Source organism: Elgaria multicarinata, chromosome 21 (assembly GCF_023053635.1).
Source record: "Elgaria multicarinata webbii isolate HBS135686 ecotype San Diego chromosome 21, rElgMul1.1.pri, whole genome shotgun sequence".
Taxonomy (NCBI): Eukaryota; Metazoa; Chordata; class Lepidosauria; order Squamata; family Anguidae; genus Elgaria; species Elgaria multicarinata.
This window is the reverse complement of record NC_086191.1, coordinates 8,898,723-8,914,510: the sequence shown is the minus strand read 5'-3', so window position 1 is coordinate 8,914,510 and position 15,788 is coordinate 8,898,723. Positions and strand designations below refer to the sequence as shown.

At 51.5% G+C, this 15,788-nt stretch overlaps 2 protein-coding genes across 2 annotated transcripts in view; one reads left to right on the top strand and one right to left on the bottom strand.

The window, feature by feature from the left end:
• LOC134412125 (protein S100-A13-like) overlaps positions 1-15,788 on the bottom strand; it is a 344,998-nt gene that overhangs the window by 88,418 nt on the left and 240,792 nt on the right. The gene's annotated exons all lie outside the window — the stretch shown is intronic.
• NUP210L (nucleoporin 210 like) overlaps positions 1-15,788 on the top strand; it is a 38,942-nt gene that overhangs the window by 20,940 nt on the left and 2,214 nt on the right. The window contains exons 22-36 of the mRNA XM_063146255.1: positions 209-336; positions 709-841; positions 1,551-1,613; positions 2,183-2,362; positions 2,859-2,939; positions 3,551-3,682; positions 4,687-4,845; positions 5,723-5,814; positions 6,513-6,687; positions 7,505-7,680; positions 8,624-8,844; positions 11,578-11,714; positions 12,783-12,906; positions 13,698-13,847; positions 14,430-14,680. Coding sequence (XP_063002325.1) covers positions 209-336; positions 709-841; positions 1,551-1,613; positions 2,183-2,362; positions 2,859-2,939; positions 3,551-3,682; positions 4,687-4,845; positions 5,723-5,814; positions 6,513-6,687; positions 7,505-7,680; positions 8,624-8,844; positions 11,578-11,714; positions 12,783-12,906; positions 13,698-13,847; positions 14,430-14,680 — 2,202 coding nt within the window. The remainder of the gene's footprint in view (positions 1-208; positions 337-708; positions 842-1,550; positions 1,614-2,182; positions 2,363-2,858; positions 2,940-3,550; positions 3,683-4,686; positions 4,846-5,722; positions 5,815-6,512; positions 6,688-7,504; positions 7,681-8,623; positions 8,845-11,577; positions 11,715-12,782; positions 12,907-13,697; positions 13,848-14,429; positions 14,681-15,788) is intronic.

Genomic DNA, 15,788 nt, shown 5'->3' with positions numbered 1-15,788 from the left:
TATGCAGGGGTCTGAAAGGGGGAGGAGAAGAAGGCCTGCTGAGAGGGGAGCGGACACGGTGGCACAACAGGAGACTCGATAAAGCCCAGCTTTGGCAGGCAGACCGAGTGGGTTGTGCCAGACAAAGCCAGGGTAGGCAACAAACTGTTGTTTAAAGAAACCACGGGTGAGTGTTACGTCCGAACCAGGTTTCTGTCTCCTTCCCCAGATTGAGATCGGCAAGTCCGTGCTGGTCTCCGTGCGTGTCCTGGGACATCATCGGCAACTTTTCCGGAGTAAATACTTCACCTACATGCGGCTCCAGCTGAAGGCAGCTTCCGCCATTGTCACCCTTACGTAAGGCCTGCCTGGGAACTGGCAATCCGCCCTGAGCCCTTCTCCCTCGGCCACGGGCCCTGCTCAAGGAAGGTGGGAGGAAAACCATGTACGCCGCCACGTAGGGGAAGGGAGGTTTGCAGGTTGTCTGTGGCGTGCTTGGCAGGATCACGCCCTTGGATTCAAATTCCAGATTACAGAGCTAAACCGAGCCAAGGAATCTCTTGCTGCTGTAGCTGACCTTTTCGGGAGCTCTGTGTATTGTTTATGCCCGGGAGTGTAGACGTTCAGAAAACCCTGGTGAAAATGGGTGCCCGAGATAGGTTTGAAAACCCACCTGGGCTCACTGCCCGGGTTGGAAAATGAAACCTCTTGCGAACTTGTCCCCTGCAGACTGATGGAAGAAGTGGGCAACTATTCCAAAGTCTACGTGCTCCGAGCCATGGCGGTGGGGCAGACGACGTTGGTCGCCACGGCCTGGGACAAGATGGGAGTCAAGTTCACTTCGGCACCTCGGAAGGTGGAGGTAAGGAATTGTGATCGTGTCGGGGTTGCCAGAGGAGCGTTTCCCCAGGCGAGTGGCTGTCGAAAACGGCTTGGAAGACGTCTCGCGGCTTTTAAAATTGAGGGCATTGAGAGCCTCGAAGGAAAAACGTACGGCCTGTGGAAGTTGCCTTTGGCCCTTGTGTGGGTTTCATTGAAAAGATTACCCTCCGGCACGGGGGTCCCCAGCGCAGTGTCCGAGGGACCTCTATCACTCTCAACTCCCTGCCCCCTTCAAAAATGTATTTTTAATTAAAACTTGAAAAACGTTAGGGCGGCAGGTTCTCCTTTCTGTTCCTGAACCTGACACTGACCAGCTCTTCAGTGGAAAGGAAGTGAAGGAAAGAGTTGACCATTCCCCTTTGCTCTCTCTCCACTCCCAGCCTCTAGCCTTGCTATTTATCTCCCTCCGACCCCTTTCCTTGCTCTTTCTCTCCCTTCTACCCCTTCACCTTGCTATTTTCCCCTTTAGCCTCGCTATTTCTCTCCCCCCCACACACACAACTCTTTTGACTAGCGAGGCCCCCGGGGCAGCCATGACATAACTAGCCGCATCCTCCACAGGAGCCATTTTGTGCTGGTGCCCACAGCATGTTCTCACATTCCCAAACGTGACCACGGTTCCCTCTGTGTGTTTTAAAGACCGCCTGGATTCACAACTCCAAACTTTGTCGGTGTTTGTGTTTTGCCAGGTCTTCCCACCATTCAAGCTCATTCCAGAGAAGATGACGCTCATTCTGTACAATATGATGCAGGTGAGTTCAGGGCACCATCGGGCAGGTGAAACCGAGCTATTGGCTGTGCCCCCCTCCATCACCCTTCCAATAGCGAACAAAGTTGTCCTCCGCTAGTTACTCCTTCTATTAGATAGGGCCATGTCAATCAAAGTAGCTTCACTCCTTGTCTTCACGCTACAAAGGCGTATCTGTAGCTCCTACTTCTTTCTACTTACAAGGCCAAGCATTATCCGCCCGTTCTCCCTTGGTTGAGATAGTTAGCATTGCTTAGAATTGACTTACGTATTTAATCGCTCGGTTTCTTTGTTTTAGAAACCGATCGCTGCCTGCCTTTGCCTTCCCTCTTCAACCTGCTGTCCTGCCTTTCCCATCCCGGTGCCGACCTGCTATGTTGGACTACAGTTCCCATCATACCCAGCCAGCAGGGTGACTGGCCCTGCTGCGGCGGGCATGATTGAGGTTGCAGTCCAGGGGCTTTGTGAACCTCTTTCCTGCCCATCTCGGAGAAGCTCTCGGGGGGCTGTGTCCCAGTTCTCCCCCGTCCGCCTCTCCACAACTTTTTCCCTTGCGTTTACGTCGAACTGCAGGTGATGTCGGAGGGCGGCCCGCAGCCACAGTCTCTCATCCACTTCTCAATCAGCAACCAGACAGTGGCCGCAGTGAATGGACTGGGGCAAGTCACCGCCAGGGCCGTGGGCGCAGCCACGATCCTGGGGACCGTCCGGGCTGTCAACGAAGACACGGGGAAAGTCATCGTCTTTTCCCAGGTACGGCCTTCCTTTCTTCTTGGAACCAGCGAATGCTCACTTCCTCCTTTGTGGTCCACGTCCCTAAGCCTGGAACTGCTTTTAGTGCCTTAATTCCACCACCACCACTTAAGCATGAGGACTAGCATCTCCTGTCTCCATAATCCCATCCTGGGTCCTGTTCCTGCTAGTGCATTCTCCCCCAGCCGGATGTCCTCCAGATGTGTTGGTCTTAGGAACATCTGCCACTGCAAAATCCGGTTCATTTTTGGCTCAACGGAGTTCAGCCACACGCCTGCCTTGGTTTGCGTATCCAGGCCAAGCCGCGGGGTTTTTCCCTGATCTCCAGGAACTTTTTGAGTTAAGTGGTGCTTCTCTCCCCCTCCGGCACTGTAGCCTCTGCCCCTGTGCAGAGCAAGCCCCGCCTGACGCAATCCGTGAGACGCACACGCTTCCCCCCACCCCTGCAAGTGGTGGGGCTTTTCTTCTGGCCCCAACCTGTAGCTTTACTCCGCAGGATCAAGTAGACCTGGAAGTGGTTCAGCTGAGAGGGATCCGAATTCACGCTCCCGCCACTAGGCTCATCACGGGTACTAAGGTCGGTCCGGCGTGTCGACTCTCTTTTAAAGCCACCTCTCCTGCCTTTTTGTGGTTTTGGTTCAGGTCGTGGTCTGTTTCATCTTGCCACATCCTGAAGAACCCTTGTTCGTAAGCATGTCCGCTGTAAATTTGGGGCCCGGAGAACCCTTCGCAAAATACAAGCAACGTGGACTTCTTCTCCCCTGAACTAAGCTTATGTTAGGGATCCCACCCTAACTTGCATGTGCCTCCCTCCGTGGTGCTAAACTATGTGCTGGCGACTAAAGGCCACAAGAAGAAGAACGTAAGAGCCATACTGGATCAGACCAAGGGTCCATCTAGTCCCATATTCTATCCAACCAGTTGTCTAGGGCAAATCCACAAGCAGGGCGTAAGTGTCACAGCACCCTCCTGCCCATGTTCCCCAGCAACCGGTGTACACAGGCATACGGTCTCTGATCCTGGAGGTAGCCTATAGCCACGACGACTAATAGCCATTGGTAGCCATCTCCTCCAGGAATTTGTGTAACCCCCTTTTGAGGCCATCCAGATTGGTGGCCGTCACCACATCCTGTTTTAGTGAATGCCATAGTTTAGCTATGCAAAACTAAAGGAAGCCTCTCTTTGCAGATGCCTGTTTACGTCATCGGACTGACCAGCACCGTGACGCCATTCTCCTTTGGGAACGCCGCCCCGGCCCTGTCGTTCCACTGGACAATGAGCAAGCGGGACGTCCTGGACCTCCTTCCCAGACACTCGGAGGTACGCGGCTGCCCTTCGTGGTGCACGTTCAGTCACCACATCTCAGGAAAAGGCTTTCATAATCAGGCTCCGAGACGAAGCTGTGAAGTTTACAATTCAATACTAAATTTTATGCCACAGAACTGGGACGTGACTGGGATAGGGGGTGGCCTTTTCACAGCAGAGCGTAATTTGCCCCAATTTAGGTGTCGACACCTTGTGCTAATTAACTAGCTGAAAACGGCTCCCTGATTAGATCGCGTCTTGAGTTTTGCTCTGCTTAACAATGGGGCACCATTGTGGCTCTCCGCTGCATTTTCCCAGCCTTTTCGCTTGTGTAAAAGATAAACCCAAGCCCAATGTCGGAGCTCACTCTTTATGTTACAGTCTTTATCATGTTAGCTCCCAGGCTATCTCACTGAGTAGGTTGTCTCCATTTCCTTAGCGAAATATCCTGCTGCTTCAGTCCAGAGATGGGAAATGGTTTCTACCCCCTTGTAGGGCATGCACAATTCCTTCATGCTTGTGGAGAAACGTTTCTCCCAAAGCACCCTCTGGAACGCTTGAGCGCCCCACTGAGGCCCGCTGGGCACCAACACTGTCCCCCTTTCGCCGCCTGTTTAAGGCCACCCTCTTCTCTCAGGCCTGTGATGGGGCATTTATGCCAGTCGTCGAAACAGGTCTCGCATTTCGTTGAAACTGTGTTTAGCTATCTAAATTCTTTTCCATTTTGAATATTTATTTATTTATTATGCTGTGTTTTACCGTCTTATGAATTGTTGTAAACCTCCCAAAGGGCTTCGGCTATTGGGCGGTGTAGAAATAACAACAACGACGCTTTAAGCAGCAGGCCGGAAAGAAGTTCCGCTTAAGCCTTTCCAAAGACCGGAGCAGACATTTGTAGGCTTGCTGAATTCAAAACAAGGCAGACAGGATCTTGGTTGGGGCCCATCCTCTTTGCTCCAGCCTTTGGAAGAAAGAGAAAAAGGATTCTCAAGTATACAATCCCTCCCTTCGTCCACCAGGTTTCCCTGCAGCTCATTCCGGAAAGTAACTTTGCAATGGTCTTGCACACAAGAGCAGCTGGAAGGACAAGCATCAGAGTGACGGTGCAGACTTCGGACGCGCGTGCCGGGCAGTTCGAAGGAAATCTCACCGAGCTCTCGGATGAAGTGCAAGTGCTGGTAAATTCCCATCCAAATCCCTTCCTTTCTGTTCATTGCATGCAGCCCCACGCTGGCTCTTTTGGGACAGGCCGGTCTCTCTCTCTGCAGAATCCAAGGAGAGTGGGCTAAAACGGAAAACCAAAACCCGTCAGCCTCAGCTGTCCCAGGCTTCTTGATGCTTTAATCCTGTTTTTCCCACCGTGTTCAACCTCTCTCTGTTCTGTTCATCTTAGCCCAGCTCAGGCTGGCAACTTTTTGCCACTGCAGCCGTTCAGCGCTGTCCGCGTTAACAGGTCATCACGCCAATCTCCGTTCCACGCAAGCCTTTGCCTGCTCCTTTCTGCACGCCCAACCTTTATTTATTTATTTATTGCATTTCTATACCGCCCAATAGCTGAAGCTCTCTGGGCGGTTTACAAACCTTTGTAAACAGCACGAGAGCAAGCCGTTTGTGGCAACCCTCAGCCCAGACTGAAACGACGACAGAGGATCTTAATTTGTAACTCTAGCTGGCAAATAAAAAATAATTAATTTAGGGAGCAACATAAGTCCGACAGCTGCCAGCATTCCCCGTTGGCCAAGCCGGCTGGGGAATGCTGGGAGTTGTAGGAATTTCTGTCGAAGCATGCATAGGATTGTGTCCTTAGCAAATGAAGCCACACCCAGCTTGCTAAATACTAGCATTTAATGCAAAAGTGCTTGTGCAGCCGGTCTTCTGCTTTCCTGAGCTGTGGCCTCTCCCCTCTCATCCCCAATCTTCCTTTCCGTAGGAAGCTGCCTTGAACCAGCTCAGGATATTTGTCCTCCTTCACCCTCAAGTCACCCTAGAAGTTGATGTTTAAGCAGAGGCGTATTCTTGCCTTCTGTCCGCCGGATCCTTGCTCTGTCCTTACAGGTGTTCGACAGGCTCCAGTTCTTCTCCCCAGAGTGCCCCGCGGAGCAAATTCTGATGTCCATGAATTCACAGCTCAAGTTACTTACAAACAGGTATGGTGGCCTTGGTGTGTGTTTTTTAAGCGGCAGGTGGGGGAGTGGGTGGGAGGCAGGATAGAAAAGAGTCCAGTTCCAGCCTGAAGGAGCAACAGCACAGAGACCTTCTCCCTCTCAGGGTATCTCCGCCAGCTGACATAGCAGGAGATTTGGAGGGGCATCTGGTTTTTTGGCCCCCTTTGCCTTAATGTTTTCCCACAGGGCAGGTTGGCTGGCTTCCAGGCAAGAGTTCCCACCACCTTGAATGCCATTTTCTTGGAAGAAAGGCAGGGAATAAATGAAATCAGTAAATAAGACCTGACTGGAGCCATTTGCTCTCAGGCAGTTTTCCTGCTTTTTCGTTTGTACCAAACCATGAAACTGCTAAACCAGCGATTTATTGCACGCTCGTGATTGGCCACTCACGGACGTTTTCGGGTCCATTACATGACGCCGTCCACGATCGGGACGTCTCCCGCGGTATCCCCTGGAAATCCCGCTGTGAAAAGGTCCATTTTTAATGTAATTTCTGCGGCAGAAAGTGGGATTTTCCACCACTAGAAGGCGCTGTCTCAATCAAAGTGAAGGGAGGGAAAGTATTCATTTCAAAGCACGTGGTCTCCCCTCTCTGCCTGTGTAACGCAGCCCATAGCAATCGTGCCCGGAAACCTCCACGATCCAAAGGGAGGCACGCTCACTCTGGCTTTCCCACCTAGGGAAGGGGCGGCCTTTGTGAACGCCCAGGTCCTGCAGTGCTCCCCCAACTCCTCTGTCATTGAGGAGCACAGGCACGGTCTCCTCAAGGCAGGAGCTGTCACCGGCACTGCTGTTCTGGAAGTGACCTCCATGGAACTCTTTGGAGTCAACCAGACCGTCATCACCGGAGTGCGGGTAAGGAAGGCTGGGAACAGGACAGGGTGGTGATGGTGGCGGCTGCAGCACGGCTTATGGGGGGCTCTGAGCTTGGAGGTTCCCGGTCGTTGTGGAGAAGGCAGAGAGGGAGCGCAGTGCTGGGTGCGAGAAGCAGTTGCTGCAGGCGTAGGGGGGGGCGGGGCGGGGCGGGGCGGGGGGAGGTCATGTGTCTCCTGGAGATTTCAGAGTGCTGCACTAAACCAGGGGTGTCGAATCTCTTCCGGCACGAGGGCCGAATGCCATTCCAGAAGCTCTCAGGGGCCGCGTTCCGGGGGTGGGTGGAGCTGAAGGGGCGGAGCCAAGACGCCAAACCCACCATCGCCTCGTAGATTCACGCAAGCCACTAAGCCCTAGGAGAGGCATTTCAGCCTCTAGAGTGGGGGAAAGTCATGTGCAGAAACCAGGAAATCACCCAATGATTGGTGGTCGGGGGGGCGAAGGAGGGCGGAGCCAGTAGAAGGGGCGGGGCATTCATGGGGGGGGGAGACTCGGAGGGTGAGATTTGGCCCGTGAGCCTGCACCCCTGCACTAAGGCATTGATCAGCTTGCTGAAGAGTGCAGTATAGATTGGCCTGACCGTTGGCCATGCTGGCTGGGGCTGATGGGAGTTGAAGTCCAAACAATCTGGAGTGGGTGCCAAGTTGGGGAAGGCTGGTAAGAGTTGAATAGACCCTAGTCCTCGGTGAACTTTGGGCCACGCCTCTGCCACTCTGTCCACGCTGCAGTGGACCCTCTCCACCAGCTTGGGCTGCAGTGATCTGGAAAGGCAACGCAGGACTCCCGTCCTTCTTTCCAGGTGGCCCCGGTGTCCTACCTGCGGCTGAGCAGCGCCCCCAAGCTCTACACAGCCAGCCGGACGCCCCTGCGAGCGTTTCCGCTGGGCATGTCCCTGACGCTCACCGTCCAGTTCTACGACAGCGTCGGGGAGAGGTTTCACGCACAGAGCGGCCAGATGTACCTGGCCTTGAACAGGTACGGTCCCAGAAAGGCATATTTTGGCAAGGGCTGTTCCGCGCTTTGCGGGCGCGACTTGCTCTTGGGACGCCCGTTCCCCAGGCTACGGAAAGCCAGCTGTGTTGTTCGGTAGCTCATCCACGTTGGCCACTTGTGGCTTCCCAGGCTGCGTCCACGCAACTCAGGACACCTGTGTCATCGTCACAGTCCACAGGTTGGCTTTAGCTTTTATTCGCCCCAGAAGTGCTTTGTGTGTCGTCAAAGCATCATGTGCAAAGGGCCCCTTAGAGTGTTTTGGTGACCTTTAAGAAAACAGAAACAAAATCCTGTTTCCCAGGTCACCGGCACCTTCGTTCAGAATCACAAACCACATAGGCAACCCAGCATCCATCCACCTACTGATCTCCTGGTAGTCCAGAGAGCAGATGACAGTAGTGGGCTTGCTGGAAACGCAGAATCCGTGAAGCGGGGTGAGCAAATCGCCCCAGTTGCAACTCTCGTCGTTGGCAATGCTGTCTCGGGCTGATGGGAGTTGCGGTCCAACAACATCCGGAGGGCTGCAAGTCAAGGGGGTGCCTTTCGTTGGACCAACTGGACATGACTCAAAACATCTTGCAAGCTCTCGAGTTCCATAGAAATCCTCATCTCAGGCAGACCAAAACACCCTGAACCTGACTGTGCCCAGTTGGGAGATTCCTGTGAATCCCTTGAACATCCGTTGATCCGACAGAGAGACCGCCTTGTGATTCACTCGACCAGTTCACGTGCGCAACGTTTGCGGAATGTGACGCAGACTGAGCCCCATGCAAAGAGCTTTCACAGCACCCCGTGTCAATTCCAGCACGGGGTTAGGGTGCCATTAAATTTGGGGGTAGACCCAGCTACACAAAGACCCCGAGTACAGGAGGGGACAGTTTCCTTACACTGCACTCTCACCCTGGGGTCCATTTTTGTTTTTCAGAGATGACTTGCTGCTGATCCGACCCAGCAGCAAGAATTACACTTACGTCGCCCAAGCTGTGAACAGGGGCGTGACCTTGCTGGGGGTCTGGGATGAGAAACACCCGGGCATGGCCGATTACATCCCTGTCCCAGTGGAACACGCCATCGAGCCGGACCTCTCTGAGCCGCTTGCCATGGGAGACGTGGTGTGTTTCAGCACCCCCCTCGTCAGCCAGGAAGGTCAGTCACCATGGTCTCCTTTTGTCTGTAGTAGACAACCAAATTCCCTGTTCAAGCAAGGAGGTTATGTGGATGGGACACCCCCAGGAGGTTCAGGAAATGGGGAACTGAGGTTCAGCAAGAAGGAGACATTTCCCCCCAAGGTGCGAGCAGTCTTTGCTTGCTGGCAGAAAGGCGACAGAGGGGGAGCAGAACTGCCCTCCTCCAAGAGGGAGTTGCACAGCCTGGGAGCCGCCACCGAAAAGGCCCTGTTTTGCGTCGCCACCCACCATGCCCCTGATGGTGGTGGTCATGAAAGAAGAGCCTCTCCCTAAAAAATCGTAAGGGCCAGGCAGGCTCATATGGAAGAAGGCCGTCTTTTGGGGAGACCTGTCCTAAGCCGTATATAACCTGAGGTGTGTCGTGGCTGATTGAATTCCTCTTGAGGTACGCCCTTGAACTCATGCCCAAATTAGCATACCTGGCGTGTTCCCAGAATTCCCTTGCTGAAGGTGGCTGGAGGAGAAAGCAGAGTGGCTGGCAACAGGTCATATGGGGCAGGAGTGCGTTAGGCTGTGGTGGAGAGTGCTGTAGCATCTTTTTTTTCACGCAGGAGGTCCCATGTTTGGGTTATCTCCAACTTTCCAGACTTGAGGGAGCATATCTAGGAAAGAAGGAAGGAGGGAGGGACCTCATCATAGCCGCTGCTCGTTCAGAGGCTATCGTACTGGGCCCAGATCGGCCAGTGGTCTTCCTTACGTGCGCATTGTGGTACCTACAGGCCACCGATCGGACCACGATGACCAAGGAGACATGGTATCAAACACAGGGCTCCCCTGCACCATGTTGCTCAGGCCTTTAGGGGAGACGTTGGTCACGCTTCAGATTGAGTGCTAAAGTGCTGGACCAAAGCTGTCTGCACAGGAGGCTCTGCTAGTGATGGATGTCCCGTTCCGTTCTCCAAACTCTTCCTGGAGCCTTGTATGAGTCGCTGTGGCTCTGCTTCTCTTGGCCTTGGACACAAAAGAAACCCCCTTTCCCCCCCCCCCATCCCTAGCCGGACGCTTTAGTGCTTTCCCATCCATGGTTTGTCATGGGCGAAAAAATACGGGAAAGGCGTCCTTCCTTCCAAAACGGCCTTGCAGCCGGCGTTGAAATGCTTTGGCACATAATGGAGGCAGCCTCTGGTTCGTTGGCTGCTGTCTTACGGCTGCTGTGCCCTGAGCACAGAGCTGCGCATTAGGGGCCTCGGTCCCATCTTTGGCACAAAAGAGTAACCCGGAGAGCATCTGCCAGAATGCCAAGCGTTCTTCGGGCCCCCCTCGTAAAAGGCTTTCTCTGCACTCAGCGGCCCTCAAAATCACCCCATGCAAACGTAGAAGGGGCTGTTCTAACGGAAGACATGCGAGCTGCGTTCTTCTGGTTTGATACGCAAGAAGCTTCTTACTCAGTTAAATTAATCTGGAATAATTACCTTGATTCCGCACACCCTGTCCCTAATGCAGCTTAAAATCCCCATTTCACCTAGAAAGGCGGGGGGGGGGGGGCTTGCTGCCCTTTTAGCCCTGTAAGAGTGCATACAACAGGGACGTTTGCCTATCAAAGAGACCGCGCTGAGTCTCAGGGGGCACCCACAGTAAGAGAGAAGTATACCCTGCTTCCAGATGGAGGACTCCTACTACTAAAAACCAAACGCATTGTGCAGCTTCTCCGCCTTTTTGTTCTTAACTGATTTTCTGCAGTTAGGGAAAAGACGTCATCCCTAGAAAAGTTCTGTGGGTGAGGCAGGGAGCTCTGGTTGGGAACACCCCTATTCTCCTTTTATATATACCGCTTGCAACTGAGAGTGGCAACTTTAAATTGGTTACATTTATAGATCAAAAGCCTTTTTGATCCACTTTTTGAAAAGTTTAAAATAATGATTATTTGAAATGCATTTTAACAAACGTGCAGATGGCAAGCTCCAGTAGAGGTATTCCCGCTAACAGCAGGTGGGAACACCTCTTCTAAGATAATGCAAGCAGCAGCATATACATGCCTCATGTGAGAACTGAGGACAGAAACCTTTTTCTTCAAAATTGTAAGGTTGCTTCCAGACTCGGGGCGTAATCCTATGCATGTTTAAAAGGAAAAAAAGGCCTACAACTCCCAGAATGCCACCCAGCCAAACAGCCTACAGCTGGCTGGGGCATGCTGGGAGCTGAAGGCCTTTCTTTCTATCTAAATACACACACATGGGATTGCATCTTAAATTAGTCAAGCTTTAATCCCATTGAAATAAATGGAATTGAAGTCTTCCATGATTCACTTGCCCCATTGATTTCAGTGGCTCCCTTTCTCTAGATCCCGCCTACGAATTGTATTCAAACTTTTATCGTTTCTTTAACTGAATACATTTTAAATCCGTACCATCAGTCACTAGGGCCTCTGGGATGGCAGGCAATGCAAAACAGAATTAAACTTTAATTCAACAGAGTTGAATTAAAATCAGCACATGGATTAAAACTCATATGATTGATCGAGTAAGATTTGCTTTGATCGGGTGGCAGCTGTACACTCTCAAGAGATCAGAGTCACTTCTGTTTTTCAGATGGGAGGACTGAGGATAAGATAGACACACTCAGGGCTGCCTAGTCAGAATATCCGTGGATTGGGATTTGAACTAAGATCTAAAATCCCAAGTAAACCTGGAATCCTGTCTACTTTGACTACAGTGGAAAGAGAATGGAAATGTGGTTTGTTTTCTCTTTTTAGGAGAATTGGGGACATGGCAAATCACGCCTAGTGACATCCTCAAGATGGACACAGTGAGCGGAGCAGCGTTTGCAAAGAATGCTGGGAAAGCCACTGTCTTTCATGACATCCCAGGGATAGTGAAAACCTACAGAGAGGTAGGAGTCCTATGTGTCCTGCTACGAGAAGGAGCCACCTTGCCACTCTCACAGAAAGGAGGTTGCTAGCATAACAGCAGGGCAAAATCATTCAGCTATTCTTCCTCTCCCGCATCGAGAGTATAGGGCTGAGAATGGCAGATTGACTGATTGCACTTTTATCCCACTTTTCAGCCAAAAAAATGACTTCCAAAGCAGTTTACAAAGTTAGGAAACAAAGCAGACCCTGCCTGAAGGCTAACGTTCCAAAAGGCACAGCACAAAAGGAAAGGGGATTAGGAGGGAGGAGGAAAATAGCAAATTCAGACATGAGATTCTTAGTTGCAACGTTCAGCAGGCGGTAAAGTTGCATCTAAGCACAGTGCAAGAGCTGCTTCTTTGTCTGAAGTCCTCAACCAGTCCACAGTGGGAGAGAGTGGGGCACTCAGCTGCAGCTGTATCCAGGCACGATGGAGGGTCCCTAACTCTTGTGTCCTCCCTCTCCGGTGGCCTCAGCAGTGGTAGTTTATAGCAGGAGGTTCTCGGAGCACTAAAACTTAGGCTCGTTTAACTCTTATAACTGCTCCCGGAGAAGCCTGGGAATTATAGTCTGATCAGATCATTGGGGATTATCTATGGGGGTGGGAATCCCTTACCCACTCCCCCCGCCCTGCCCGAAAGCAGCCTTCCATGGAGACAGAGAGTGACTGTTAACAACAGGTCAAGGTCCTTAGGGTGAGCTTTCACAACCACTTTGCCACTTTTGGTGATGGCAGGGAAATCCCCGGCTAGGCTGAGAGCTGGAGGCTCTACTACTTTGGGCCTGTTTGAGCCATTTGCAGTCCATGCAGGTTTCAAAGTGCAAGAGGAGGAGTGTTTGCCTGCTATAAGTCAACACAGGGCAGATGGCAGAAGGAAGGGAAGGGTACATGGGGCCAAATTCGACACGGCGCAAAACTTGCATGATTAGGAATCAGGGTGTTGTTGTTTTTAAAAAGCGTGAATTCATTGGGGACTGATGAATGCCGTCTTGGAGACAAACGGCGGCAGCCCAACCTTTTCTGCATTCGGTTATCTTGTTTCCTCCAGGTTGTCATCAGCGGCTCCTCAAAACTAAGCCTTCGCCTTGGTGCCAAAAACTACCTCACCAACACGCCAAACTCCCCCGAATTCTGGGTTCTTGTTGCCACGAGCAGCGCGACGACCCTTCGAGGTAGGCGATGCGGCTACTGCCTCCCTCTCTCTCATTCCTGCTGCTAACTCAGTATGTGCTGGGAGGGGCCAATGCTCAGCCGAAAACGTGGTCTGCTCGCCCTAGCTGAATTTGAGGCGACTCATAGTGTGCAAAGCCAGGCCAACCCAGGCGGTCTCACAGCCCCCAGAATCAATTTCAACATCTGGGATGATCATACCAGTGCTCAGGCACCTTTAGCTGTTGATGGAGATGAGGAAAGCACTGTCAAAAGTAGAACCTCTAGCTTGGAAACAACTGAAATCAAGCAGCCCGGTCTTAAATGTATTTATTTATTTCCTTTTTCCCCGCAGCCATCTTGGAGGGCACAGCTTACAGCTTTCGTTTCCTCCAGGAGACAAGAGATACATTTATCTTCAACTGGTCCTTTACCTCTGAAGAGAAATGAGAAAACACTAGAAAAACTTCACGCCCCAATACAGTGTTCAAACCCACTGCTGTCAGATGCTGAGAGATGTTCGTTGTCGATTGTATTCTCTCTGTAAAAGGAAAAATCCTTCTGCAGCTTAATTTCCCTTACTAGCATTGTTCTGGTAAAAGTAGCACTGCATTAAGAGGGACACCTTGTTTCCACACTCCAGCTTTTAGCTTCCTCCAGCTGACTCCATCCCACCTGATTTAATGCTGAATTAAATGTGGATCCAGCTGCTGTTCCCTAAAGAGGGGAGCAATAACAGGGCCTGAGGACCGTCCGCAAGAGACCCACCCATTTTTTTCCCTTTGCCCACACCCACGTCCTCTTCCCCTTGCAGGGCCTTGCAGCGCGGTTCAGCTCCACGCCGTCGCGGATCTGCTTCTCCCAGAATCCAACCTGATTTGTCAACTGGAGTTCAGCAAGATGGAACATAACATCCCTGCGCACAGGGTCTTCGACATCCGGCCTGCATTCTACACTGACAAAGGTGGGCAGAACCTTTTGGCAGTGTGGAAGGGGGGTATAAAGAGGAGGAATTGTGGTAAACCAGGGAAAACACTAGCTGGATTATCTCAAAACTTTAAACCTCCCCCTTCCTATAAACAGTATCTTTGGAAACCTTGAGCACATCTGCTTATTTCAGTTGTTCCCTGTGAAATAAGGTTATTTTATTTAGTTGGTACCTTTCAGGATACAAACCCTATCAAGGCAGCTTACAGGTAATATGAAAATCAGAAAATTACAATAAATATTAACCGTTTTTTAAAAAACCCATCATTTCAATAAAACCATGAGGACGGATGAGATATGAACCAGGGCCTTTATTATCTGTAGCTCAGCTTCCTGGCCACTGCTACAGCATCTTGCTCATAAGATATGCAGCAGGATACAACAGCCCTCTGGCTACGTTGGGCTGCAACTCCCGTCATTACCATCCAGGAATGATGGGAGTTGCACTCCAATACAGCCAGAAATCACCAGGTTGGGGAAGGCTGCGTCAAAATATTCCCAAGCAAGCCGCCTCAGCGGTCTCTGGTTTCTTCTCTTTCTCTCTCGCACACAAACCAAGGCCTCTATGCCTGCATCGTAACAGTGAAATCCCAGCCTGAAGAGGACCTGCTGGCCCTGAGCACCGCCGAGGGCTGGGTGTACGTGACCGCCTCTCTCGTCAGCGAGCAGAGCCAAGACGGGGCCCAAGGAGTCATGGCCCCTTTCCTGCCTGCATTCTTTCTCAACCAGTCCGAAGTCCTCTTCAGCAGCAAGGAGCTGAGAGGTGAAATCTTGGTGCTGGGGGCCAGGAGTGTGACTGAAAAATTACAGGTAAACTGACTGCTCAGTGGGACACAGGGCATCTATGCATCATAAAAGATGCTCTCCTGAAAGCTTGGAGGCAGCGTCCCTTTTTCATAACGGTACAAGAGGAGGCAGGGGATAGAAATAGCTGATAGTTCAACATGCAGAACATCCCAGGTTCAATCCCTGGGAGGTCCAATTAAAACGCAGATTTATTTATTTATTACGTTTTTATACTGCCCATTAGCCGGGGCTCTCTGGGTAGTGCATAATTAAAACCATAAAATGCAACAAGTATAAGATAAATTTAAAAAGGCAATATAAAAACAGCTAAGTTAAAATCCAGAGAAAGCCTGTGTGAAAAGGTATGCTTTCAGTAGGCGTTTAAAAGATTTAACGTTTTCCTCCTCCCAAACTGCACGAGGGAGGGTTTTTCAGAAGGTGGGTGCCACTACAGGGGAGGCCCCGTCGCCGAGGTTCTTCATGGCAGCATTCCGTTCGTTTCCCAGGTGGTGGGAAAAGACCTCCGCCTTGTAAAGAGTAGGTAATACTGGGCTAGATAGGTCAAAGGTCTCATTTAATATAAGGCCACATCAGGTGTTCAGCTTTGGGATGGGACTGTAGTCCAAATGGAAGAGTGCCTGGTTTAGTCCCTGGAAGCTCAAGGTAGAGCTGGCAGAGGCCTGAAATTCTGGAGAGAAAACAATCAGTGTAGAAAATAATCCGCTAGATGGATCCCGTAGTCAGGCAGGAAACATGGATTCTGATAGACGAGGTTTGGGAAGGATAGGCATAAGGAGACATCCCCAGCAAAATGAAGAGGAGGCCACCACCAGCGCAAGGTTTTACAGCCTTCCTGTGAACAAGGGCTGCTTTCCAGCCCCTAAATCCCATGTTTTCCAAATGCACGCTAGGACCTGGTGGGGGATTGCAAGCGTTGGGACGTTGAGCAAGGACCTAAGAAACAGGCGGAGTAACGTCTGTCTTCTCAGAGGTGCCGGATAAGAAGCCAGCACGCAGCAGTTGGAGGAAGGCCCTTCGGAGTTCCTTTCCTTCAGGGCACAGCCTTAGAGACGGCAGGCAGGCAGCCTTTGTTGCCAAAGGAAAACAGATGGGCGGTTACGTAGAGGAATGT